Here is a 25,606-nt window from a genome sequence, read left to right as displayed (position 1 = left end):
ATGCGGCGTGTGTATGTGCACACAGCGAAAATTTAATTTAAATTTGCACATCAAATTCGCTCATACATTTTTAAACATGCGCATATCAAAGCGCAAAAAAAACAAAACAGAAAAAATATATAAAAATGAAAACACACACTTTACAATTCGTGTGGCCGTATAACACAAATGTTATTTATTAAAGCAGAATGAAGATATACCTGCGGCAGGCAGGAATGATTTAATACCCTTGAGGGTATTGTTCTTCTATATAACGATTTGTTATTAGTCAAATATTATTATTATTATATATCTAGTCATAGAGTGAAGTGTTAAGCAAAATAATGGAATGACTTTCTTACTTTTCAAAATTCATGTTAAGCTCATGTTAGTTACAGTTGTTATCGACCTCTGGTATCGTGTATGTTAAATTGCATTGAATACTTTACCTACTACAAAAATAAACTTTGAAATTGATTTTTAGTTTCTCAACTTGTATCACAATGTTCGTTAATCTGTCTTGATTTTTGCGCTTTCCAATGACATAAATTTAGGATTAAGATATGCATCTGCTTTTAAAATCGTTCATATTCATAATGCATGTTCATGTTAAGCTAATATATCTGTTAGAAATCTGTTATCCATGTTGTACTGCATTGTGTCATTTCTTGAATGCTATAAATAAATTGCTTGTTGTTAAATCTTAAAAAGTTTAATTATTTTTTAAGCCAATAAATTGTAAGCCAGGTTAAAAGAAATACAATAATAATGTTGTGAAAACTTTTCTTACTACATGTCTGATGTGAGCTTTTAAAAATCAACCCAATAAATTTTAAGCCTGGTTAAACTATACATAAAAATGACAGCAAGACTTACTTATATATTTTTAAGGTTATAAAAATTGCATGGTTTAATCATTCATACGGCCATTTATGTGGTGTGACAACCTCGTGATGGCCTTACGAGAATATGACATAATAAACGCACACATTTGACAGGCCACATATGTGAAAATCTCAGCTAACTTTACGACACATGTATTAATTGAGGTTGAGGTTGGACGGAGAGGGGAACCCCAACCCGTAGCCGGATTCGGATACGGACGCGGTTGTTAACTGGTCTGCAAACTGGTTGCTGGACAGATAGGCCGCAAAAAGTTTGTCCTTGGTCCTTGTTGGGTTGCAGTAATTTTGTGCAAAGTTTTTGGTGTCACCGAATTGGTAGCTATGACGGCTTAGGCAAAACTTTCACAAAGTGATTATTATTGTATGAAAAGTTTTCGAACGAAGACTTTATTTATATATATATATATATATATATATATATATATATATATATATATATATATATATATATGTATACTCTAGGTAGGTGTGTGTTTGTAAATTGTGGCTACATGTGTAATAGCTGACAAACAAGAACAAAAAAAACTTGCTGGGCTTGCAAAGTTTTTGGAAATTGCCATGGAAACTGTTGGCCAAAAAAGCAACACACGATGTTGACAAGGACAAGAAACAACACAGGGCTGTGACGAAGTAATGCACTAGCACACAAATTAAAAGTCGTTTAACATGTGTTTGAGAATTAGCAACTATCTACGTGGAGTAGAAAATGGGTTGCAGTGTTTGATAATTTAAAAGTGTTTGGCCAAAATACGCACGAAATGGGTTTGAAATAACCTACAGAGTTGGGTCGAAAGTTTACATCATAATTAAATCGACTAGGGTCAGAAATATAAACACAGTGAATATTAGAAAATCGTTTTAAACATTTTAAAGTTTTTATTTGTTTTTAGAATTAATTTTTAATTTTGAAAACATTTTTTCTTAAATTAGAGCAGCTCAGACAATCCGCAAAATATGTTGCGCTCTTAAATAATTTCAATTATTAAATAATTAATTTTTGAAAAGTAAAAATGTAAGCCCTGCCTATGATTTTTATATATAAGAAACAATTTGCAAAAATTAGAAAGATTTGCTTATTTTATTTTTAGAAATTTTTTCTATTATCAAGAAATTAATTTCTAAAAAGTAGACATGAAAACTCTCACTAACAACAAAAATCACGGTTTTTAGAAATATACTTACTGAAAAATAAGCTGAGTTACCCTCAGCTACCTTAAAATAAAGGTCGGCTTATTTCCTGAGTGTGCTTAAGGATCTTGAGTGCAACAATCATATACCATTTCAAAGAGACACTTCCCACTTCTGCTTTCCAAAAAGGAAGCAACCTTGACCGCTATAAGCAGAGCTGGATCGCAGCCGTTCAAAAATTCCACCCAAGCTTTTGGCTTTGTTACGAAATTTAAATGTCTTTATTGACAGGCAACACCACAGCACAAATTCGTGTCCGTGGCAAAGTGGCCATTACTCTAATTAACCTTATTTCATTCTCAATTACAAGTGTAAGAAAAAAGCCAAACAAACCAGAAACGGGGAATGGGAAATGGGGGGAATAACAACAATCTGGGCGAAGAAAACAAAGCAATACAATTGCCTTGAAACATAATTGTTATTTTGCGCCCATTTCCCTTTTGATTCTTGTTGCCTTTTTCTGCTGTTTTTGTTTTCCGTTGCCTACTTTTGGGCGCAGCCGAAAGGCAAATTAAGTTTTTGCTCTAATTTAGTCTGACGCACGCTGCGTCTTTGGCTTCTTTGCAGCCGCTTTTCTTTAGCTTAATTTACCATTTTTCACTCTTATCGCGCAAAACAAAAAACCAGAGAGTGTGAAAGAGAAAGAGTGAGAAAGAGGGCGGGAATAACGCTCAGTGGGCCATAAAAGTCAAGGCAGCAGCAGGCAAATGAAAAACATTTCGAACTGGCAAATGGCAGCAGCCTTAAAGCTTAAGCTGCAAGCGTAACAATAATTTAATGCGACGCTTAAATTGTTTGTAAAATGTTGAACAACCGCGCAACGTTGCACGCCTGCCGCATACCGCTTGCCATTTGCCACTTTGCTGCACTCAGAAAAAAATTGACCTGAAAACTAAAAAGTTATTTATTTTTCTTACAAATAATTTATAAGTATTAAAAATCTCTTAAAAACAGGAAGGCTTGCACCAAATCCACAGTTCTAAAATGATGGCGACTTTTTTTTTCGTTTTATTGCAGCAGCAAATCGTTTAAAAATTATGAATTTTTGTTGTCTTTGCATATGATTTTTAAATAAAAAATATTAAGATATAAATAATAATAAACATGAAAAAAGTGTTTAAGAATCTATTTTATTACAATTAATTAAAAATAAGAACACTTTCCTTAGCCTTCCTACCACAAATATGTAATTTTTCCATTTCCATAAATATTTTTCTTAAAAATAGAAAATATTTCTAAGAAGTAAAAATGCAAGAAAAAAAATTCTTTCTAAAATTTCAAATCAAATAATAACATTTTCTGGCATGGCTTTTAGCTCGAATTGCCGTAAAGTCGTAAGTTTTTTTCAAATTATATTTTTAACATTTTACACAATATCCACATAGAAAACAACACACTAGAAATTACACATACTTTTTTTTAGAAACATTTTAGAATGCTCCACTTAGCAATTTAGCAATTTGAAAACCCTGGATTTTAGAAAAGAACAAGCATACATTTTAGAATATGTTACTTTCAGAACGTGAGGCACTTCTGAACAAAATCATGGCGATTTACTAAAATTCAGGTCGTTTTTTTTCTGAGTGTGATTGCCACTTTGCCGCTTGATGCTTGCTGGTTGCTGTTTGCTGGTTGGCAACTTTGAGTCGTACGCCAAAGTTAAAAAGTGGAAAAGTTTTCTTTTCTATTTAACGTAATTTGCCTTCATTTGCGTTACGCACCCCCAAACCCTCCCCTGTTCCCATTCTTCAGTCGAGAAGCTTGCTGGCCGGCAAGCTTATATTCTCCACGCATATTTTGCGCTCTTCTCTCTCTGTCCACCGTTGTTCTTGAAAGTGTGTCTGCCTCTGCTTGAGGAGATGCCTGGCATATGTTGCTCTTGTCTCATAATCTGGCATATTTTCCTGCCATGTGCTTTTCCGCCTCTGTTTTTCTTGTCACTCCCCTTGTGTGACAACAGCAAAAGACTTGAGCTACTTTTTCGTTTTTTTTTTCTTCGGTTTTTTCTGTTTTTTCTTTTCTTGTTTTTTTTTTTGTTTTTTGTTTTTTCTGTGTCCCGGCTTTCATTTTTGTGGTTAAGCAAATGTTTAACAAACCAAATCGGAGATTTGCATTTTATGTTTGCCTGCTTTTAGCTGGGGTAAATCAGGCACTACCAGTTTTATAGCTACGTCTGCTTTGCTGGTTGCTATTGCCGTTGTTTATTGTTGGTGGTTTTTCTGCTCGGATAAGCGCTGCTTTACTGCTTTTAATCGGGCTTAGAATCAAAAGATGCTTAACGCTCTCCAAGCCAAATAAAACAAAGGCAAAAACAAAAACAAGCAAAATGGCCCCGCCGACTCCACCTAAGTCGTCATCAATTGTCTGTCGGCGACAGACAGACGGAGAATAGAGAGATTGTGATAGCAATGGAGGAGTTTAGCTTGTAAGCCTCTTAACGCAGGACTAAGGACTAAGGCACTAAGTAACTAAGGATATCACTCACATCAGCTTCAGGTTCAGCGTCTGTCGCAGCTTCTGTAACTGTATCGCAATCCTTTCAACTGTTCTCATTCATTGGATTTGCTGATATTTGCCCATTTCTATATCAACTCGACGGTTATTTACACTAAGCTTGGAATACACTCAGAAAAAAAAATTGCATTGACTTTTAGAAATTTTGGCAACTGTATCTCACCGTATTATTCAGAAAATAAATACCTAAAATTTAATGATGTCGTTTATCTTAAAATCAGCGTTTGTATTTCTTAATTTCAGTGGATTTTTATAAAATGTCGAAAAAATAGAGTACTTTTTGGAAATTTACTTTAATTTTAGGGCAATTTACTAAGTTTCAGTTGGATTCTTTTGCTGAGTGCATTTCTATAACGACGTCGACTGTTATTTACACTGAGCGACAGTCGACAGAGCTGTAGACAAATTATTGACACGCTCAACACCCACACACACATAGGCACAATTGCACAATGTTCATTGTTGTGTTGATGCCCGGAAGGCATGAGTAGGAAAACATTTTCACTTATTTGCTCAGAAATTGGATAACAATCGAACACAGAAATTGGATCTCACTCATTTTTTTGTTGTTTTTGTTTTTGGCTGTATACACTTCAAGTGGCGACCAATGCATTGTTTTGCTTTTAACTGCCTTTTGTTGTTGTTGCCAGCACATAAAGCATTTTCCGGCTATTTGCTGCGCTCCTTCCCCAATTGGTGGCATTTCCCAACTTTCTCCCTCCGTTATTCTCTTATTATCGTAATAGAATTTGCCAAATTGAGGTTGAAATGCTTTCGGCTACCCTGCCTACCCACTCTTGCTTGCCCCATGCCTCAACCATTCTCTTGCCACTTGGCATCCGTTTATCGTTTGATTGTTTGTTTGCCTTCTCAACTCACTTCCCCCCACTCCACACCTCCCGCCATTTCCGCCTTCGAACATTCCTTCATGGTTTCGGTTTTCGGTTTTGGTTTTCGGGATTTTTTTGGCTTTCGTATTTTTTGGCCGTTTGCAGTTTACTTGATTGTTTGCTTATTTGGCGGGCTTGCCGCTTATCAATTGCCGTTTTTATTGCCGTTTTGCCTTCAACATCGTCGTCGTCGTCGTTTATTGAGTACGAAAAAATTCATTGCCTGCTTTTAGGGTGCAGTGGAAAAAAATGCTGGGCAAGCATAAAGCAATGACGTGGTCTCTTCGTTTCGGAGATTTTGGCATTGTGTTCTTCCAATTCGCTTAAGCTACATTTAATTGTTTATCTTGTGTTTATTGTTTGCCCAGCGGTGATTGGATCGCCTTAGTCCGTTATGCCAGAATTATGATTGATTTGGCAACTGATTAGTTGAAATATCTAGTCGGGACCTCAAGTCGACTGAGCTGTATTCAAAATCATAATTTTTAGCTTGTTAAGTTACTGACTGACTTGCGGGTTAAAGGGGAAGCATGTCAGCCTTAAGCTTTTTTATGACATTATAATTTATAGTTTAATAAGATATAAATATTTAAAAAAATATGAAATAATCCGAAATATAAATATAATAATTTACGTATGAGTTAAATATAATCGAAGTTAATTTTAATAAACGCTTGATTTTCTTTGAAATCAAATTTTTTACACAGCAATTGGGCATTCCGAAAATTTTTAAGACACCTTTATTATACATCAAAATTAGTTTCCAATCGGAGAGTTTTATAATTTTTATAATTACACTGTAAGCAAATTAGAATTCCTTATGAATGAGAATCACCCCCAACTGAAGCTTTCTAAGATGCAGACCCAACCAGAAACAGTTGTGTTTGCTTAGGATTTTTTTTTTATTATTTTCAGTCATTAAAAATTCGTTTGATTTTGTTCTTCCTTACCACTTTCTAATTCATTTAAGTATACTGACTTTCAATTATGCATATATATACAATTACATCTGCATATAAAAACAAACAAACTAAGTTGTGTTAAATTGGTTAGAAAATGAAAGTACTAAGTGTAAAAAGAGTGGTATAAAAAGAGAGTGAGTTTAAGTGAAATCGCTCAACTCTGCTTCTAAAAAGTTAACTGATATGTGCAATGTTTTTGAGTGAGTTAGAGTTGTGTTGAAGTTTAACAATATGTTTTGCATAGTACTAAATTCATTGTTTATATGATAATAATTAAATAGAAAATGTTTCTTTGGGAATAGTATATACATTTCATGATGTTTAATTAAACTTATAATTTTTATTATTTATTACTTATTATTATTATTTATAATTAATTATTTTGATTAATTTGTGAAATGTTTGGCGAAAGCTTGTTGTTTATTTTCAAAACAACAGACACGCTATACTTGATTAAAGATTACTTAAGTGGTTTAAGAGGCGGTTCAGTTGGTCAAGCCATCAATGCACGCGTTACGTAAAAAAATATATTCTGCCTGACTCAAAATATTGCAACCAAATAGATTAAGCCAGAGGGAGGGAAAGTCACAGAGGGATAGAAAGAGAGAGAGGAAAAGCTAACATGACCTTTTTCCACCACAGCATTGTTTCACTGTGGCTTTTGGCCCGCAAAGAATTTCACACACTCAACACCAAACACACAGACACTAAGGGCAATGGCAACTGGCTGCTTGTTTGGTTTCTAGGCGATTTCAGCTACTTAATCTTGCACTGAGAGAAAAATCTGCAACCAAAAATGTAATAGCATTAAAATTGAACCACTAATTTTAACAGTCATGAATTTAACTAAAAATGTATTTATTAAACTTTGCTTTAGTTTAAAAATTGGTTTTCTTTTAATACATTTTGTTTTTCGTTATTATTTTAAAAATTGGATAATTGCTAATTCAATCTACTTTAAGAAAAATTTCTAGCTCTATTAATTTTTTAAATAATAAAGATATTTTGTTAAGTGATTTAGTATAGATTATTTTACTATATTCAGATATGGTACTTTTCAATAAATAGTTTCAGTAAAAATATAAATAAAATTGTTAAATTAATTTTAAGAGTCTAACATTAAGGATTGCTATATTTTGTTATATTATGTCTTTTTATATTAAGCAAATTAGGATTTGTTTTGTTTTATTTCAATATTATACTGCTTAAATATATGATAAATATATCTAGCATAGATTATTAATTAATTTCAGTTTTTATGCTGTACAGTATTCGTATTTAAAGTTTTTCTCAAATCAAGTCCCTATTTCTTCGAGTATAACTTTGTTATAGCCGTAGCCATTGCGTTGTCCCTGGTCATAAAACTGTATTGTTGACTTGCTGGCGCATTGTTCTGGTTGTTGTTTTTGTAGTTGCTGTTGTTGCTGTTGGCATTTGTATTCTGTGTTCCACTTGGTTGCATACATTTGTATTCACCTTGTTCGGGTGTCGTGTTGTGTGTCTGTCTGTCTATTGTCTCGGGCACCAAAATACGGAACTATGCAACATACAGACACAACAGTGGCAATTGGCTGCGACCCTCTCCATCTCCCTCTCCCGCTCCATCTGTCAAGCCAAACAAATGAAAGCAAATTCACCTTGAGCCTTGTCATTGCCAGTTTTCTACCCTTAAAACTCTCCGGCACCTCTCCGACATCCGTACAGCTGCCCGACTCTAATTAGAGCGGCAATAAAATGCAAACCGAATGCATTCCATACGAGAAGAATGAGCAATTAAGCAACACTTTGTACGTATTAAATTGTTGACTTGTTTACAAAATCGAATTGACCATAATTTGTGTCAATTTGCAAAAGATTTTCGAATGGAGTTGTATTTCATCAGTAAAGAGTCTCAGTTAGCAGATTGCACGGCTTCAAGGTAAAAATCTGTGGCACTCAGTTGTGACAGTTTCCAAATACAGACGCAAACACAAACATACTTTTCTGGCTGACATTGACATTATGTCTAATGCGCTGCTGAGCTTAAATTGAGTCATAGTTTGCGCACTGACAAGACCAAGACAGACAGACAGAGAGGCAGGCAGACACTCAATGAGTGGGACTCGGTGAAGAGCCGCAACTCAATAAGTACACTTAGATTATTTATAAAATGTATGTAAATTTATTTTCATTTATTAATAATAAAAAATGGTTTTAAAAAATCGAAAAAAAAATTACCTTTTTTTTTTAATATCTAATGCAAGCCTTTCTGATTTGAATAAAAATATTTTCTTATATTTAAAAATTATTTTTAATAACAAGGAAAACTTTCTAGTTGTCTGTCGATTTTCTAAAATTCATTTAGATTTTTTTCGAGTGTAGAGAGAGGGATAGAGAGTGAGAGAGAGTGAGGGAGGAAGAGAGAGGGCGAGGGGAGGGGTAAACAATCGGTATAAATTATTATGTCAGCTCGTGACAGCGCTGGCAACTGCTGCCCCAATGCCAGCTAGCCAAAGACAGGCGAGCCAGAAGGCTTAGCGGGGCAGGATTTAGTTTTGACACGCAGCAGAGGCAGATCAGTGGCAGGGGCAGAGGAGTAGGTGGAGGGGTGGGGATAGACAAAGGCAGACACCTCTGGCTGTGGTGTACCGGACAGCTGTGTGTATCGATCTATAATTAAGATAAGCTGCAGTTGGTGTTTGTGTGTGTGCCACGGCTTCATTATGGCGATTACTCGTATGCCAAATGAATGGGGCAATTAGCTGTGGCAAGGTGCAAAGGGGCAAGTAGCCGCACTTGTGGTCAGAGATAGCAATTGTGTTATTTGTTTATAAAATTGGCCTGCGATTATCGCTGCATGCAGAACAGGGCACCATAAATTACAAGCCAAACTAATTCAAAAGCAGTTCGAAAGCATTTTGTAGCACTTTTGTTTAAAATTGGACAAGCGGCCAGATGGATAGAAGTCCACACACGTGCTGAGACTTTTCTCCATCGACTTTTCGCTAAAGCCCGCAGGAAAAATCCGTTTGTACAATTTTCCTATGCTGAAGTAAAAAAAGGAGGAAAAGTTGTATGTAAAATGTATTAAACTTTCGTATTGGACAATAAACGCTTGCAAAATGCAGTTGCAACGTGGAGAGGTAGCGTGTGCCATGCAAATAGAGTCAGGCATATGCAGAGGATGCCAGGACTTTAGATAAAGCCCGCAGCTCAGCAGCAGCAGAGAGAGAAATCCTGCAAAATAGTTTTCTTTGGCACTTAGTTGCTTCGAAGTTGGCCACAGAAATGGTTGAGGTTGAGTGCATATACACTTTTATGGCAATGCCAGACAAAAGCACACCAAATTCAATGAGCTGCAAAAAAGGCAACTAAACTTGCTGCTGCCAGATTTACGCCAAGAAAAATGTCAGCCAGGCAGACAAACCTGCATTCTGCATTCTGCACTTGCCAAAAAAAAAGTATAAATATATGTATATACAGTTGGGGAACAAATATTAGCACCACTGCAACATTATTTCCTACATATAAAAAATAAATATTTAATTTTGCAATTTTTTCATATGTTATTTAATGTATTAGTGCACATTTGAAAAGTAGTGTTTTTTTTTTTGTTAATTAAACATATTTTTATAAAATTAAATTTTGATTTTTAATTACATTTAAAATTATGTAATTTTTTTTCTTTCTCACCTTTTTTTTAGGAATCTTCCACTTCTAAAAGAGTATTCCTAACTTTATCAAACTTACAAACTTTAAGGACACCTATTATTTTGATTGTAACTGCATATATTTGTATATATTTTAAACTTCATCTTTTGGCGACTTTGGCGCAGCAGACAAATTGCGCTCGTAATGCTTTAAATTGTACACTCTGCTCGCTCTCCAAATTGAAGTTGAGCAAGAAAAACGCGTCGCTTAAAGCTAAAGTTGCGAAAAACTACAAGAAGCGTGCAAAAAATGGCGAAGCGTGTTAAGAAAAATGTTTTCGTAAGCTGCGAACAAATGCGCGACAATATTTTTCAGCCACTTGCCAACCCGCCCTCAAATCACCCAATTGCCTCCGGCGCAAGCATCCAACGCCTGAAAGTAGGCAATGGGAAATGAAACTAACTGATATATGTGTACTTGACGGTGAAATACCCTGGGAAGTGTAACTAGCTAAAATATGAGCTGTTGATGATTATGTACCCTGTGGACAGCGACTTAGAAATGTGCAGCGTAAAAAACATATATATTAATATAAGTGCAAAATAATATACAATAGAATTTATATAGAAATATGTTTCAAAGTTATATATTGCAAAGTCTTTGCAGTTGTAGAACTCTAAACAAGGCAGTAAAATAATAAAGTAGATAAGGAATTATAAATATAGGAATATAATCTATATATATATATATATATATATATATATATTTTTTTTTTTTTTTATATATATATATATATTTTTATATAATTATTACTTTCTGGTAGATTATTACAATTTTAAAATTGGCTAAGGTGATACACAATCTAAATTGGTTGGCATCGATATTGAACAAAAAAATACTCTCTTTCTTAGGGGTACAGAAAAAAAGTCGCCATAAAATATAGAAAATCGATCTAACAATTAGAAAGTCTTTCTTGTTTTTTGAGAAGTAATTTCTTAATATAAGAAAACATTTTTGTTAAAATTAGAAATATTTTCGAGAAATTATTAATAAATGCATCTCTAAAAAAAAGCGAGCCCTGATTCTCTTAGAGTTTATCTGCTATCGTAAAAAGTTTAAGAAAATAAGTAACAAGAAAGCTAATATAAAACACTAAGAAAACAGCTCCCTGAAAGTTAGAAATATTTTTTTCTAAATTTTGGAAAATCTACACTGAAATTTGGAAATGCGAATTCTGGTGCCCTTTTCTGCGTGCAGCGAGTGTAGCAATAATGCCAACAACTAGCGACTCTATGTAGTAGGTTGTGGATGCTCGGTGTCGAATTAAATGCGAACACCTTTTCGCAGTGGTGGCAAAGAAGGCAAGAAGGCCAGCGCCTTTGTTGCAGAGAACAAAAACGGAGAAATGCTGCAAGCAACGGCAACAACGGGTTGTTTTTGTGGCAGCAGCCGCAGCTCTTTGGAGGTTGTCCTGATAACCCAAGCGAAAAGCGATTGCCACTTAAAACCTTATGGCCACACTCTTGAACCATGCACTACTTATGTGTGTGTTTGTGTGTGTATGTGCGTGGGTGGGTGTGTGTTCGTTCGCAGGTGTCAAAATGTTAAGTTAATACAAAGACCTGGCATTGGTGTCGACTTTTAACTTTCAACAGTTCCCATTGCAGTTGTTGGCGAATACTATTTTTTCTTTTTTTTTTTTCGCGCGCACGTGTAGAATTTTTCAATTTGTAACGTAAGTTTTTTTTTGTGTGACTTGCCCTAATGACCTGTTTCATTTAATATTTGTTGTGTAAGTTGTTTAAGACTTTTTGGTGACTTTAATCCGGGGCCAGCTGCAAATTACCTGATAACGAAGCAAACACACACAAATTCAAAATATTCGACGAGGCAAATTGAAATTGCAAGGTGTGCAAAGAGCCTGAAAATAAGCCGAGCAAAGCACTTTAATTAATTAAAAAAGACCCCCTGGAAAAGTTGACAAAACAAACAGTCGACGAATGCAAATGCGAATCCTTTTCCGGCAAATCGAAACGACAAAGTCCTGAATTAGACGCTTCAGTATTATTGTCAAATTTCGCATTTTCACATTTTGTTGTATTTTTTTGATGTATTTTTTTTGCTGGCTTGTGAATGATTTATGCAGACTTGGCAGCCAGGATTGCAGGGGGTTGACTTAGCTTGGGGGTGGTAGGCTGGACAAATGGCTGTGGGAATTGTCGCATACTCCCTTACACTTTAATGCTGCTGTGTTATGAATAATAACTTGGACTGCTTTTTGTTGTTGGCTGCCTGCCTTTCTGCTTCTCTCATTTTTTTTTTTACAGACTTTAGTGCGTTTTTCCCAGCTCTTTTCTCAATTCGCGTCACTGCTCTGAGCTTTGAATATTTTACGCAGGCATAAATAATTTACAACAATGAGCGAAACACACGTTAAAAAAGGATAAAGCAGCAGCGTTAAAAAAAAAAAACGGAACAAAAGTGAGAGCAAGAATGCCAAAGATAAGAATAAAAATTTATATTTTCTAAAAGAAGGCAAACAAAAAAATGAGAAAAAAAGGAGACTCTCTGACAGGGTCGCCTGGTCACAAAATGTTGTCCTCTTTTCTGCTGCTGTTCTTTGCCAACACTTGACATATGTATGTGCCGGCTTTTGACCTCTTTCCTTCCGGTAAGGCGGGAGTGCCTCAAACACTGCCTATGATATGTTTGCCTCGTAAATGAGACGAATTGCGAGAGAGATGGGGGAAATGTAAATGCTCACAGGTTGTCTTTGGATTTTAACACAAGCATTCGCATTCGCTTGTTTTTCTTTTTATTGCACTGAGCGATGGCGGCTCAAAGAAATGTCAACACTCAAAGCCTACACTCAGAAAAAGAAAGTCATAAGTTTTAGGACATTGCCATACTATTGGCATTTCTTACCTAAATATTTTCAAGGCAAATTTCTTAAATTATTGTTGTGGCTTTCTAAAAACTAGTGTTTGCATTTCTAAATGCAACAATTTTCTAAAATTTAGAAGAAATATTTTCAATTTTCAAAAATTATATTCTTATATTAGCTTATTTTCAAATATATTTTGTTATTAAATATTTGAATATTTAGACTGTATAATACATACATTCACTTTAAAAACTTACGATAAAGAAAGTCGATTTAAGACAAGCATGACTAATTTTAAAAATGTCTTCCTATATTAAATAATTATTTCATAATACAGGAAAACTTCCTAGTTTTTAAGGCGATTATCTACATTTCAGACAGATTTTTTTAATAGAAACCATTTCTAAAAAATTGGAATAAAAACAAAGCATATTTTTTCGGATTATCGATTTTAAAAAAGCCTTAATAATGTTTAAAAAAAATTTTTCATATATTTAGAAATTATTTTTAAAAACAAGAAAACATTGTAAGTTTTAGACCAATTATTTTTTCTAAGTGCAGGCACACGCACACACGTATAGGTTAAGAATTTAACTTTGGCTAAACAAATAGAAAATCATTTATTCTGCATGCACAGCCTGACGGCTTTTCAGCCACCCCCTCCCTTCCCGAACAACCCACACCTCCAGTGTTGAAAATTGTTTTCCCGCTGACGCGTTTCGATTTCGAGAGACCCTCTGTAATTTCAGACATCGCCTTAGCCATCGAGCTGTGAGATTTATGCGCGTTTTGCATATTTTTCTTTGTGTGCGGCTTTCAAAGCCGGCAAAAATGGCCCATCAAGTCAAGCCAAGGCTGTAAAGAAAGAAACAAAAAAAAGCTCCCTCGATTTTCAGACATTTATGACTTTGTCGGCTGCTGCTGTCTTTGCCTTTTATGGAATGCAAATTGTTTTATAATAATGTAATCAAATCATTTGTGAACTCTGTGTTTATTGATGTGTTTATTCTGTTTTTGTCATCGATAATTGCGACAAACAACTCCTCGTGACAACTACAATGAGAACCGATTTATTAGATTTATTCGTCCTGATTGCTTTTGGGAAGAAATTTTAAGTTCATGTTCAGCATACGTATTTAGCTCTATCCATATCTGGCACTATAATAAAAAATAATTTTATTTATATTAAAAGAACGAAGACGAAATATTTTTCACCTTAAACAAAGCCAAATTAAATTTTATTACTTGATTCTATTGCTTAGGTTAGATTTTTATTATGCAGTTTCCAACACTTAACGAAGGACGCCAAAATCAAAAGAGAAAAAATAAGAGAAAGGAGAAAGTGTAAAAAAAAAATCAAGTACTGCTCAGAAAATCAAGCTGAGCCTGCCTTCTAAAAGTTGCTTTGACAGCTGTAATGGAAATTAAAGCTTTCACTTTGGCTTGTAAAAAGAAAAACAGGAAATGCTGTGAAAACAATCGGATAAGAGAGAGAGATAAAATATGCCAGCCAAGTGGATTTTGAAGTAGTTTTTTGTTTCACAGTGAACAATCTACAATTCGCAGAATTTGTAGCAACATTTATTGAAGCAGTAAAATTACGAAAAAGAATAATAACAAAAAAAAAACAAGTATAATAATAACAATAAGAATAACAACGGACAACAGTCCTAACGACAATAACAATAATGGTATTTTCACTTAATTGACAATAATACGCAGCAACAGCCAACACTGAACAACCCCCACCCCCCAAAAACACACACACACACAACAATTATACGGCCGTGGGTTGGAAAAAAAAACAGATTTCTGACAACTTTGACACCCAGTTTATGGGAATGCCCATGGCGACAGTTTACTTGCTGATTCTTGTTGTTGTTGTCCAAACAGAAATCGCTGCTCGAGTGTTTAAATTTTAATGTCTGCTGACACAAGATAATCGCCTATAAATTCAATTAAATGAAATAATTTGCTCACGAACTTTACGCCGATCAACTACCTGTAGACCCGTGCAATTTTCAGCAACTCAACTTGAAGCAGAACATGGTGTTTCACTCGTATAAATACCTTAAATCCAGTCAGCTTTACTATGCTAATGAAGTGCATGTGAATGCGGTCAATTGCGAAGTGCTGAGGCTGAGGCTGGACTAGTTAGTAGCCAGTGTAGTTGCATATTTATCCGAACCGGACCGGACCGGATCGGACCTGAATTGTCAACAGCAGCCAAAAAGTCAGCGCGGCAAACAGCGAAAAAGGACGCACACAATCCAGCAAATCCACTTCATGACCGCAAATTAGTTTTAAGCCCACAAAATAATCCCGAATGACATAAGACGAATACACTCATCACACTCAGAAAAAGAATCGCGCTGATTTTTAGAAACTGCCCGTAAAACTAACGATTTTCAGGGGTTGATTTTTTACTTTATAGAAATGCATCAAAATTAAATTCTATACGCAAGAAGGACATTCTAATTGTTAAGAAGATTTTGTAAATTTAAGATCGATTTTTTACAAAAAATATAAGAACAAAATAGAAAAGTCCCCCTATTCTTGGGATTGTCAATTTAGGGCAAACCTTTCCAATTTAAGAAATGTATTTTCTTATATTTAGTAATTATTTAAAACACAAGAAAAGTGCAATTTTTTTGAGTGCACACAGCACCAAAAAAAAAAGCCATGCCGAATACTATAACGTACATTTCACCAGTTACCAGTTACTACTACTGCTGACTCCCGTCTCCCCCTTCTCCTGTTCGCCTTGCTCGTCCATGTCCTTGTCCATGACTACTAGCCCCAGTCGCTTGGCGGAAGTTGTAAAGCTGCCATTTCTTGGTCATGTTTTTGTTGTTGTTGCTGTTGTTGTTTTTGTTGCTGTTGTCCAAACTTGGAGTTGGGTTCCTCTTTTTGGCTTACGGGCAAAATGCGATGCGCTAGTAATTCGCGAGCTCGTAATGCGGTCGTTTTACAACATTGTTGCTGCCTTGTTGTTATTGGCCTTGTTGAGTGTTATTGTTGTTTTTGTTGTGGAGAAGCGCAATTTGTTGTATTAACTTTTTTCAAGTGACGTGAGTGGCACTGGCCACTCCAGGCTGGCAGCAAACCCCCTCGGTACCCATAATTTATTAAAGCCTGCACCAGAGTGCTCTCCATGCACACAATTGAAATTTAAGCAGCAACAGCAGCAGACGCAGCACAGGCCAAAAACTAACTTGCAGAAAATGTGAAACAATTGCTCGGGGTTCAGTTCGGCTCCTCCAGAGTTCGATCGGACCAAGTAAAAATGGTAATCGAAATATGCAGCAGGCCAAGGAAGCGCAGCAAAAAAGAACCTCGAACCAGACCAAGGAATTGTTCTTGCTGTATTCCTTACCAATTTTATTCTTCTTTTTTCTTTAGTTTCTTTCCTTTTTGCTGGCAAAGTTCGTACAACTTTTTGGGCTGGAAAATAATTCATGAAACATGGCGGCGGCAACATGCGAACGCGAAACGCGAATGTGAAACGGGAAACGCAAACGTGAACTCGAAATTTTTGTGCCCAATCCGAATCTGATTGTGACAGAAACGAATTGTTCTGGCTGCCGGTGGCTACACTCAAAAAAATTGCTATACATTTTTGTAAATCGCCGTGGCGATTTCCTCACCTAATTATTAAAAAAAAAGGCTTTCTAATAACAAGGATTTGTATTCCTAAATTTCATGTTGTATTTTTAAAAAATGTTGAAAGTATATGTATAATTTCCAGGATGTTGTTTTTTTATGTGTATACCACATAACTTTTATATTAGCTTTTTTTTTATTAATATTATTAATAAATATTTGTCTTTTAAGACTTAACATATTTTGTATAATTTTATAAATTAGTAGAGACTACGCGGTCAGGCAGATGACAACTTAGCTCCTATATAAAAATCTAGCCGATACATTTAATTATTTGTTTCTGAATATTATAATGGATTTTCTTATCATTAGGCTTTACATTTTTGCTTTTTCGAAATGCATTTCTTAAAAATAAATAATATTTCTAATAATTTAAAAAATCCCCAATTTTTTGGGATTTTTTGAATAGGGAAAGCCTAATTCTAATTTCAGTTTTGGGTCAATTTACTAAAATTTAGATCGTTTTATTTTTCCGAGTGTAGTTGCTAGCAGCTTTGGGGGTCTTTCGTATATTTATGTGCCTAATATTTTTTTTACGTCTGTTGATTTTTTTCTTCTGCTTTCCATGTAGAGCCAGTGTTGTCGTCTCGTTGCGCAGCTCCTCCCCCGCAGTTGGCATGCAAATTTATGGTGTGTCCCGAAACAATTGTTATTGTGTGTTTTTCAACTTTTGCTTGATTTGTGTTTTTAAGTGATTTCGAATGGGTCGCATGGGGCCGGGATAATCGGGCCGCGGACGACTATTTATGTTCTGTGTTCTGTGTGTGTTTTGTGTGTTGGCCAGCTGGCGTTGATAACTTCTAGCTTGTCATCAGCCAAGCTCGGGCTAGATCCATGGCTATATGCAGAACTACTTACTAAGCGGCCAACAAATATGAAACACTCGAGAGTTCCAAGGAGAGACCACCCACAAACAAGTTGCAATTTTCGTTCTGTATTTATTTTATTTGTATTTCCGCGACTGCCACAAAACTTTTGACTGCTGCATTTGCTGCAACTGCAACTGTGCAACTGCCATTGTTGCTGCAGCTACCGCTGGCAGTAGGCCACTTCCTGCAGACGGGGTAACTTCTGCATGCAGCTCGTGAATTTTTGAAAACATTTCTTTTACTTTTGCTTTTGCCTTTCTCCCTTCTGCTTGCAATATGCAAACGGTCATTTCGTTAATGAGCGCAGGGCAGAGCGAGTTGCAACAGCATGAAGCAAAGAGACAGCTACAACTTTTTCGGAGCATCCGCCGGATGAGGCAGTGGCAAGCGAACAGCTTGCAACGCTCGTCGCACATCCTACAGAGATGGACAGCAGCCGAGCAAGCGAAGCGCCAACTCTGCACTCAAAAAAATAATCGCCTTATTATGCAGAAAATAAATGTTGTAAAATTAGAAGTTGAGGCTTTCTGGAAAACAAGATTTTTGTTCTTTAATTTCAGCGAAATTTTCTAAAATTAACAAAAAAGTATGTTTTAATTTTCAGCTCGTTGATTTCTATGTATTGGCATTTATTTGTCACTTTATAATTCTTAGAAATTCTTTTCCTTGTTCTTAGAAATTATTTTTAAAGCACAAAAAGCTTTCTACTTATTAGGCCGATTTGCCTTTTAAGGCAATTTTAATTTCAAGGTGATTTTATTTTCTCAGTGTGGCCAGCAAAAACTCTTCATCTGACTGGTTTGCTAGCTGTATGTATGTCTGTCTGTCTGTCTGTCTGCCTGTCTGCCTGTCTCTCCACCGATCTATATGCTTGGCTGAGTGACTTGGTTTATTTCTACGTAATGAAATGAAATTGAAATGAATGTTTTATAGACCGTTGTCCAGTTAGAATCTGTCTGGATTATTTCTCCTCTTATAACTGTGTCGGCCCTTATATTATTATAATCTTTCTGTGGTTGTAGCAACCGCATGTTGCAAAAAAAATGCAGCAAATGAATTTATCTTAAAGTTAACCAAATCATACAGTTGCGAAAAAAATAATAGCAAAATACGCATTCTTTATACAAATTGTTTATTTATTTCTTATTTTCTTAATTATAAGTGCATATTTGAAAAATGATGCTATTATGTTTTCAATAATTTTCGCATCATAAAAATTATTTTTTTATATATTGTATTATAAAACTTATTTTTTTGGTGCAATCATTTGAATTTACAATTTAAAATGGTCGACACTGAGAATTTTAAACAAAGTAAATTTAGCTGTAATTTGAGATACGCTCATTAAATTTCTTAAATAAAATTAAAATGTGATTAATTATTATTTATTTGTTTTTAGCTAACCATTTACTCTGAATATCTTTTCTAAAAATAGCAACTACAATGTCTTATCCCTTTTTAAAACTCATCTTTAATTTGTTAGCGCAATATTTTTCTTTCTCAAATAACAGCTGCAACTAATGCGAAAAGCGTTTCACATCTTTCAAAAAATGTCTATTCGATTAGATTAGCCTATTCAAGTTAACCAAATCTATGAATACTAAAATACTTAGGATGTTTCCATAGCTCTTATGATTATTCAATTGTCGATTATTTTAATAATTTGAAGTGAGTTCAAATATATATTTTCATTTATTCTGTGCACAATTCACTGTAATTAATCAAAAATTTATAAACATTCTTGTAAAATTTGACATAACATTTGTGCTCAATTGCGCGTGATATTTAGATGGCCTGGTCGAGTATTCAATAGTCAAAGCCTTGGCCAGAAGCAGTCGCTTGCTTTATAGAAGTTTGTGTGTATTTTTCTGAACGTTGTTTGTTTGCTGTAAATTTTAATTAAATTTCGTTTAATATTGTTGGTGCTTTTGCTGTTGCTGCTGCCATTTTGTGGCATGTGCCCATTAAGCATTCTGCGGATTGTCGTCGCGGTTCTCGTAAGCCCAGAATTTATGAAATTCAATTAATATGGATACCACAGTCTCGGCCTGACGGCTGCACATTATTAAGGCATGCAATGAACGTTACCGGTTAAACTGGATACTTTCTTTGTGAAACACAAGAAAAAATAAAATTATAAAATTATGCGTACCAGGTGCTCAGATCTTGAAGTGTTATCTTGCACGGATCCTCGGGCTTAACCATGTCAAATATTTGATTGTTGATGTCTTCATACCTGATGGGCTCCACATTAGACTCCACTACCTGCTCCTGCAACCCCTTAAAGAAATAATGCAGTCTCTGAGTCGTCAAATATCCAGTCTGGTGCCCGTCTAGCATACGAAACAGGAAATGAAGCGATGGCGATGACTGCGTTTCGAAAAGGTGGTGCATGATTAGGAAAGAAGACAAAAAATAAGCAATTTGTAAAGAATTAAAAGAACCCAAGAGCTGCTTTTTCTGTATAAAGCTTTAAAATAGTAAACGCTAACATTGTTAAGACTTTCAGCGACTTTGAAGTTTTTGTTTCAAATACAAAACAAAAGTGCAATGCCATCCAACTACAAAGTTGACGTAACAGATAATATCTTTAAAACCGCTTGAAAGAATTAGCACAGAAAATCACCTTCAAACCAAAATTGCCATGAACATTAGAAAGTTGTTATTTTTCGAAACAAAATCTAAGTGTAAGGAAAAAAAATGTCGGTCAATTAAAAAACTTGAATTCGTGCAGGAGCTGGGGTTGATGGAACATATATTCCAAGACTAATAATAATAATAATAAAAAAAGCGGGCTATTAACCGAAAATCACAAAAATATATATATTTTTTAAATATTTTTAGAAATATTTTGTAATATTATCATTATGATTATTGTAATAATTATATAAAGTATCTAAAATTATTGAATATGTGAAATCTTAATATAAGATATGTTTAATAAATAATATAAATAATAAAATATGTATGAAAAACAACCTGAAAAGTTGACATATAGTTACATTACTAACTAAAAACTAACCAGAATACGTATACGACCCGTGCGTATCCCTGACCAATCTCATCGTTGAAACTGAGTCTGATGCGATATTGAGTTAACAAAACTTTTCGCATTGTGTAATTTAAAATTGAGGCAATCTCCACACTGCCCATATATTCTGATTCACTCAGCAGCTGAGCAAACAGGTTAGCCGTAAGATATTTCCTGCATTTTTGGCCAATTACTGATTGCAATTTGCAATAGTCATCGTTGCTGATTAGTTGCTCTTTTTCGGTTGTGGTTTTACTGGTGTGATCCTTTAGTTTAGTCCACAATTCACTAAGGTCATTGTTGGTCAACAGCTCCTCGGATTTCTGATGCAGCAACAGCAAATTATATGTATATTTATATAATATTTGGTTTTTGCCATAAGTGGCATTGATGTACTTGGGAGAGTTTCTTGTGTTGAAGTTTCAGTCGTATTATTTTTTGGTTTAGTCAATGAACATATGTATATAAGTTTTCAATAATAATAACAATAATAAATAATTAATTTTTTTTTATATTTGTAGGTTCGACCATCAAAGGTGTCGTTGCCATTTTGAATTGCATTTTGGCGCGTCAATTATGCTTCGAGGATCCCTCATGTTCGGCAATATTGGAAATTATTCCCCGTGTGTGTGGACCCATACCAGGTATGCATGTGTACTCAGTGAATTTAGTGGTAAGCGTTGTGTTCCCCTTTCAACTTTGCCAATAATTTGATTGGTCTGCGAGCAAAATAAATAAATGAACGAATGTACATAAGCCACGTATTTTGGTAGTGGAAGCATTTGGCTTGTAAGCCAGACCGCGCTTCAGGCGCAGCTGAGGGGCCATTTGAGAATTTATTTTATTTAGTTGTTGCACTTAGAAAAGAGATCGCTTTGAAACGTAGAAAATTGGTCTAAAAACTAAATGGTTTTGAGAAGTAACTTTTAAAACAGCTTGCCCTAAATCGACAAGTCCAAAAATTGGGCGATTTTTTCTAATTTTCAGTTTTTATAAAAATATTCTTTTGTTAATAAGAGCATATAAAGCCGAAATGCAAGTCTGGATTCTTAGAAAAAAACTCGCGAAAAGTCAGAAATTTTCGGCTCCAAGTACATGTAAAATCGTAAGTTCTGAGATATTAAATAAAATACATTTTATAAACTATAAAAAATGTTTGTATATGTATAAGTAGTATAGGTAGCAAACGAGCTAATATAATATTTCTTCTATTTACACATTTAAAAAACCAGAAAATTAGACGAATTTTTTAATATTAGGAAAATTCACCCAAATTACTGCAAATTAAGAAATGCCAGCTCTACGTTTTAGAAAACTTAGGTCGATTTTTTTCTGAGTGTGGTTGGTGCTTTTCGTGGTTGTTATTTGCCCACTGGCCGTTGAGGACCGTGTGTTGTGCCGACAACTGTGTAATTATTTTAACAATTTTTTTGTGTGCGCCCGCGTGCTATAAAACATTAAATAACGGTCATATGCTTAAAGCGCAGCATAACAAAAACAACAGCAACAAAAAAAAAAAACAACAGGAATGAAACACCATTTGAATATTCAAATGCCCCTGAGAGCTGACCCAGCCGACTCAGGCGACTGGCCAACTGCCATTGTGGTTGCTGATGGTGGTGCCGTGGGTGCGTGCCAGTCGCACCACTATAAGCAAACACATACACAATCCCATATAGTGGGATGTAAGAAAAAGCAAGACCAAGCAAGAATACTGCATTCGAGTGAGCTCGACTACGATATACCCTGTATCCAGATTCATGCGCTGAATGAAAATGGTCAGTTGATCAATAATAAATAAATACATATTATGTATTTATTAGAAGCCTTGGCCTTAAGCATTTTTTGGTTTTTTACTATCGGATAGCGATGTGTATCGATATTTGCGAAACGAATGCAATTTTCGATTCAAATTAAATAAACTTAATTTGCGCGGGGTGTTTATTTTATTTATTTATTGTCCACAAAGTTCATCTAAATTGAATATTAAATTTAAATAAAAAAATTAAATATTCATAAGACTTACGGGAATCTATATTTCAAATTGAATTCTAGCTTTTATATTCTCTTAATTCCGACGAACACGGCTATATCGACTCTGTTGACGGCTGTTGTTTTTGATTAAGTTGTTGAAAACGGTGAAATAAATTATGGTTTCTCTTCTCACTTTTCGTAACTTTTCGCACATTTAAATAGATTTTAAGTTCCAATAGCTTCATTTTTTAATTAATGAAATATTTTTTTGGAAATTAGAAATAAATAAACGACTTATATAAATAGTGCGGAAGTGGTGCTATTATTTTGTTCGCTAGTTTTTGGCACTTCTTCCTGCAAATATTTATGTATTTATACTTTCTTCATTTTCAATGGTTGTAGGGTATAAAAAAATTAATAACAAAGCAAATGGTATGCTGGACTCGTATATCCCCCATTCTCATTGCCAGCATTGTCGTCGCGCACAAAAGCGAGGCAAAGAAAAAGTTAATTTATAAATTATTCAGTAATTTGTTTGAGACTTTGCTTTGTCGAACACCACTCCGCCAGCCCCACACAAGAAGCACAACAAACAAGGCTTGTAGCTGTAGGTATACATTTCATATGTATGTGGGTTTCACTTTGATCCGCCTCCAATCCACCACCCAAACCCCCATCTCCAACCACTCATCCCCAAACCGAGCCGAACTGAGCCATTCAAATGAGTATTTAAGTTCAGTTTGCCATGCACTATTCCATCCCCAACACTATTGAGGTTAAGGGTGGTAGAATGGGGTGGGGATGGTGATCTAGAGAGGTTGGCGTGGCATTGGGGCAGGTTGTTACTTAGTCGTGGGCCTTGTTTGTCCGTGCATAAGACTTTCTGTTCTCTGCTCTACAATTTAATTATTAATGCTCAAGTCAGCCAATGTCTAGCTTTTATTTTCTTCTTCTCGTCTGAATTTTTTTTTTCAAGTGTAGGTGTGTGTGTATGGGAATTTCTTTTGTGCTGTCACGTGTAAAAAATTCGCATTTAAGACGCTGGCATTAACCGATTTAGTTGAAACTTTTTAGTTGGTTTTTCTTTTTTTTTTAGCTGTCTCAACTTTGGATGAGAAGTGTTGTTGTACTCTGTTGCCGAAGGCATAAATGAGTATATTGATTTTGTGCAACGTTCGTAACTCATTTACTAGTCTGTGCCCGCGTCAATGCATCAAAATTAGGGTGCATACCCACTAGAAGACTAGGAAATCGAATATTATCGATAAGACCGCATATCTTCCACAATATTTAAGATAGTCACAAAAGTTGGAAGGTAACCTTCTTCAAATATAGGTATAGTAATTTACAAACCAGACCACGTCCAGGACCCCTAACAAGTTTGCCTCCAATAAATAAAAATGATAAATATAATAATATAAAACTAATAATTTCGGCGCTATACCCAGCCTATTCTGTGGCACCTGTTATCAGCTGATATTACTTATTGGTACAGAGTATTTCTAATATTCTCTCCGGTTTTAATTTGTTTTTTAAATTTTTTTTTTAGCTGCCTTTTTCTATATTTATGTTTAATTCTGTGGCTTGGACCATTCAACGCTGAGTATTAAATGATCGTAACCATGTCCGTTGAGCACCTCAACGGCCTCGGCGGCATCCTTGCGATATTTGAAGTGCACATAAGCGAATCCCTTGCACAGACCCGAGGTCTTTTCCCGTGCCAAATACATTTTGGTAAAGGGACCAATTTTCTTGACCAACTCCTCGAGATCATCCTCGGTCATGGACTCGGATAAATTTGAAATGCGCACAGCACAGGAATCATCACGTTCGCGTCCCTTAGCGCCATCCTTGAGAAATGGTGGTACATATTTGCCAGACTTATTGGTGTCCCCAACGGCAGCAGCTGTGGCAGCTGCAATTGCTTTGCTCTCAATGTCCATGGATGTGCCTTTGTACGGACACTTGACAGACCAATGATCTCCATTGCATATCCGACACTTGGCCATCGGTTTATTGCCATCCAAATGATCGTGGGCATGCTCAAAGTCCTTGGAGCCAATGTAATTCATGAGGATGTCATCGGCCACTTTGGTCGTGTAGGAATTGGGACCGGGCATATCCTGCCGGGAATCTCCAAATTTAGTCCAAGTGCGTCGCTTGGCCACCGCCCGAGAGACGATCTTCCTCTCCACCTTAAAACTGCGCACCACTTTGATCTTTTTCCCCTCATCGTTGAATTTGTATTGGGTGATGTGTTTGTAATCCCCATCGATGATCTCCTTGGATGGCGGCAATCCATCCACATAGTCGGCGTTCACCTCATCGGCCCAGGATGTCGTTGCTGGTTTCATCGTACACCTGTTTTACTTGCTTTTATATTGACGAAGCTTATCAATTGATTTACTTATGCTACTTACCTACAAGCTTTTTTTTTAATTTCGGATTTTCAAACTGTCTACGGGTTCAGCGTAGTTAGTGAACACAATTTTGAAACGTTGAGAATTTATTTCGTCTGCTACTCTGATGATGCTTAAAAATTGTATATTTGCTTCGAAATATCTTAATACATTTGTTTAAAATATCGATATTAGAGATTTCGAATAATTGTTTATTCACTATTTCATTATTTAATGTTAATAAAAATCCGTGAGCCCAATCAGATGAAAAACAAAATAGTTGTAATACTATTTCTCCATTAATCTACTATTCCAAACATCAAAACATTTTGCTCAAGCTTAACTTTAAATATTCATATGTCTCCTGAATATTTTAATCTATATTTAAACATTTAAATTCCATTACCTACCTTATACATGTTAAGATAAATCTCAACTCATAATTCTTCAATCAAAAAAAAAAAAACAATAAAATAATCTAAAAATATTCTTCTAATAATAATATAGCTGAAGGCCAGATGGCCATGCTGTAGACCACCACTTAAGCTAGATTCTTCAGATTATAATAATAAATAATTAATAAAATTAAAACGGCTTGCTATTTATCTAAAATCTCAAATATAAGGAGTTTGTTTATTCATATAAATATTTTCTATCATTAATAAATTCATTTCTAAATAAAGTAGAAATTCAAACCCATATTTTTCGATAAAAACCT

The 25,606-nt window shown here is 35.1% G+C and overlaps 2 protein-coding genes across 2 annotated transcripts in view; one reads left to right on the top strand and one right to left on the bottom strand.

Annotated features, from left to right (window-relative positions):
* Positions 1-25,606, top strand: part of LOC6569699 — a 75,166-nt gene that overhangs the window by 14,602 nt on the left and 34,958 nt on the right. The window contains exon 2 of the mRNA XM_001995814.3: positions 21,037-21,159. Within this exon, the coding sequence (XP_001995850.3) occupies positions 21,037-21,159 (123 nt within the window). The remainder of the gene's footprint in view (positions 1-21,036; positions 21,160-25,606) is intronic.
* Positions 24,012-24,987, bottom strand: LOC6569570 (eukaryotic translation initiation factor 3 subunit G-2). The gene is made up of 2 exons (XM_001995810.2): positions 24,910-24,987; positions 24,012-24,850 (listed from the first exon to the last, which is right to left on the bottom strand). The coding sequence occupies exon 2, from the start codon at positions 24,841-24,843 to the stop codon at positions 24,061-24,063; it is 783 nt and encodes a 260-aa protein (XP_001995846.1). The 5' UTR covers positions 24,844-24,850; positions 24,910-24,987; the 3' UTR covers positions 24,012-24,060.

The sequence above is a fragment of the Drosophila grimshawi genome, unplaced genomic scaffold (assembly GCF_018153295.1).
Source record: "Drosophila grimshawi isolate 15287-2541.00 unplaced genomic scaffold, ASM1815329v1 contig_311, whole genome shotgun sequence".
Lineage (NCBI taxonomy): Eukaryota > Metazoa > Arthropoda > Insecta > Diptera > Drosophilidae > Drosophila > Drosophila grimshawi.
Note: the sequence above shows the minus strand (reverse complement) of the source record. Positions and strands in the feature narration are given on the sequence as shown.

Bases quoted from the DNA above. Each gene is read 5' to 3' on its own strand.
- LOC6569570 (XM_001995810.2), bottom strand. From the start codon at position 24,843: ATGAAACCAGCAACGACATCCTGGGCCGATGAGGTGAACGCCGACTAT.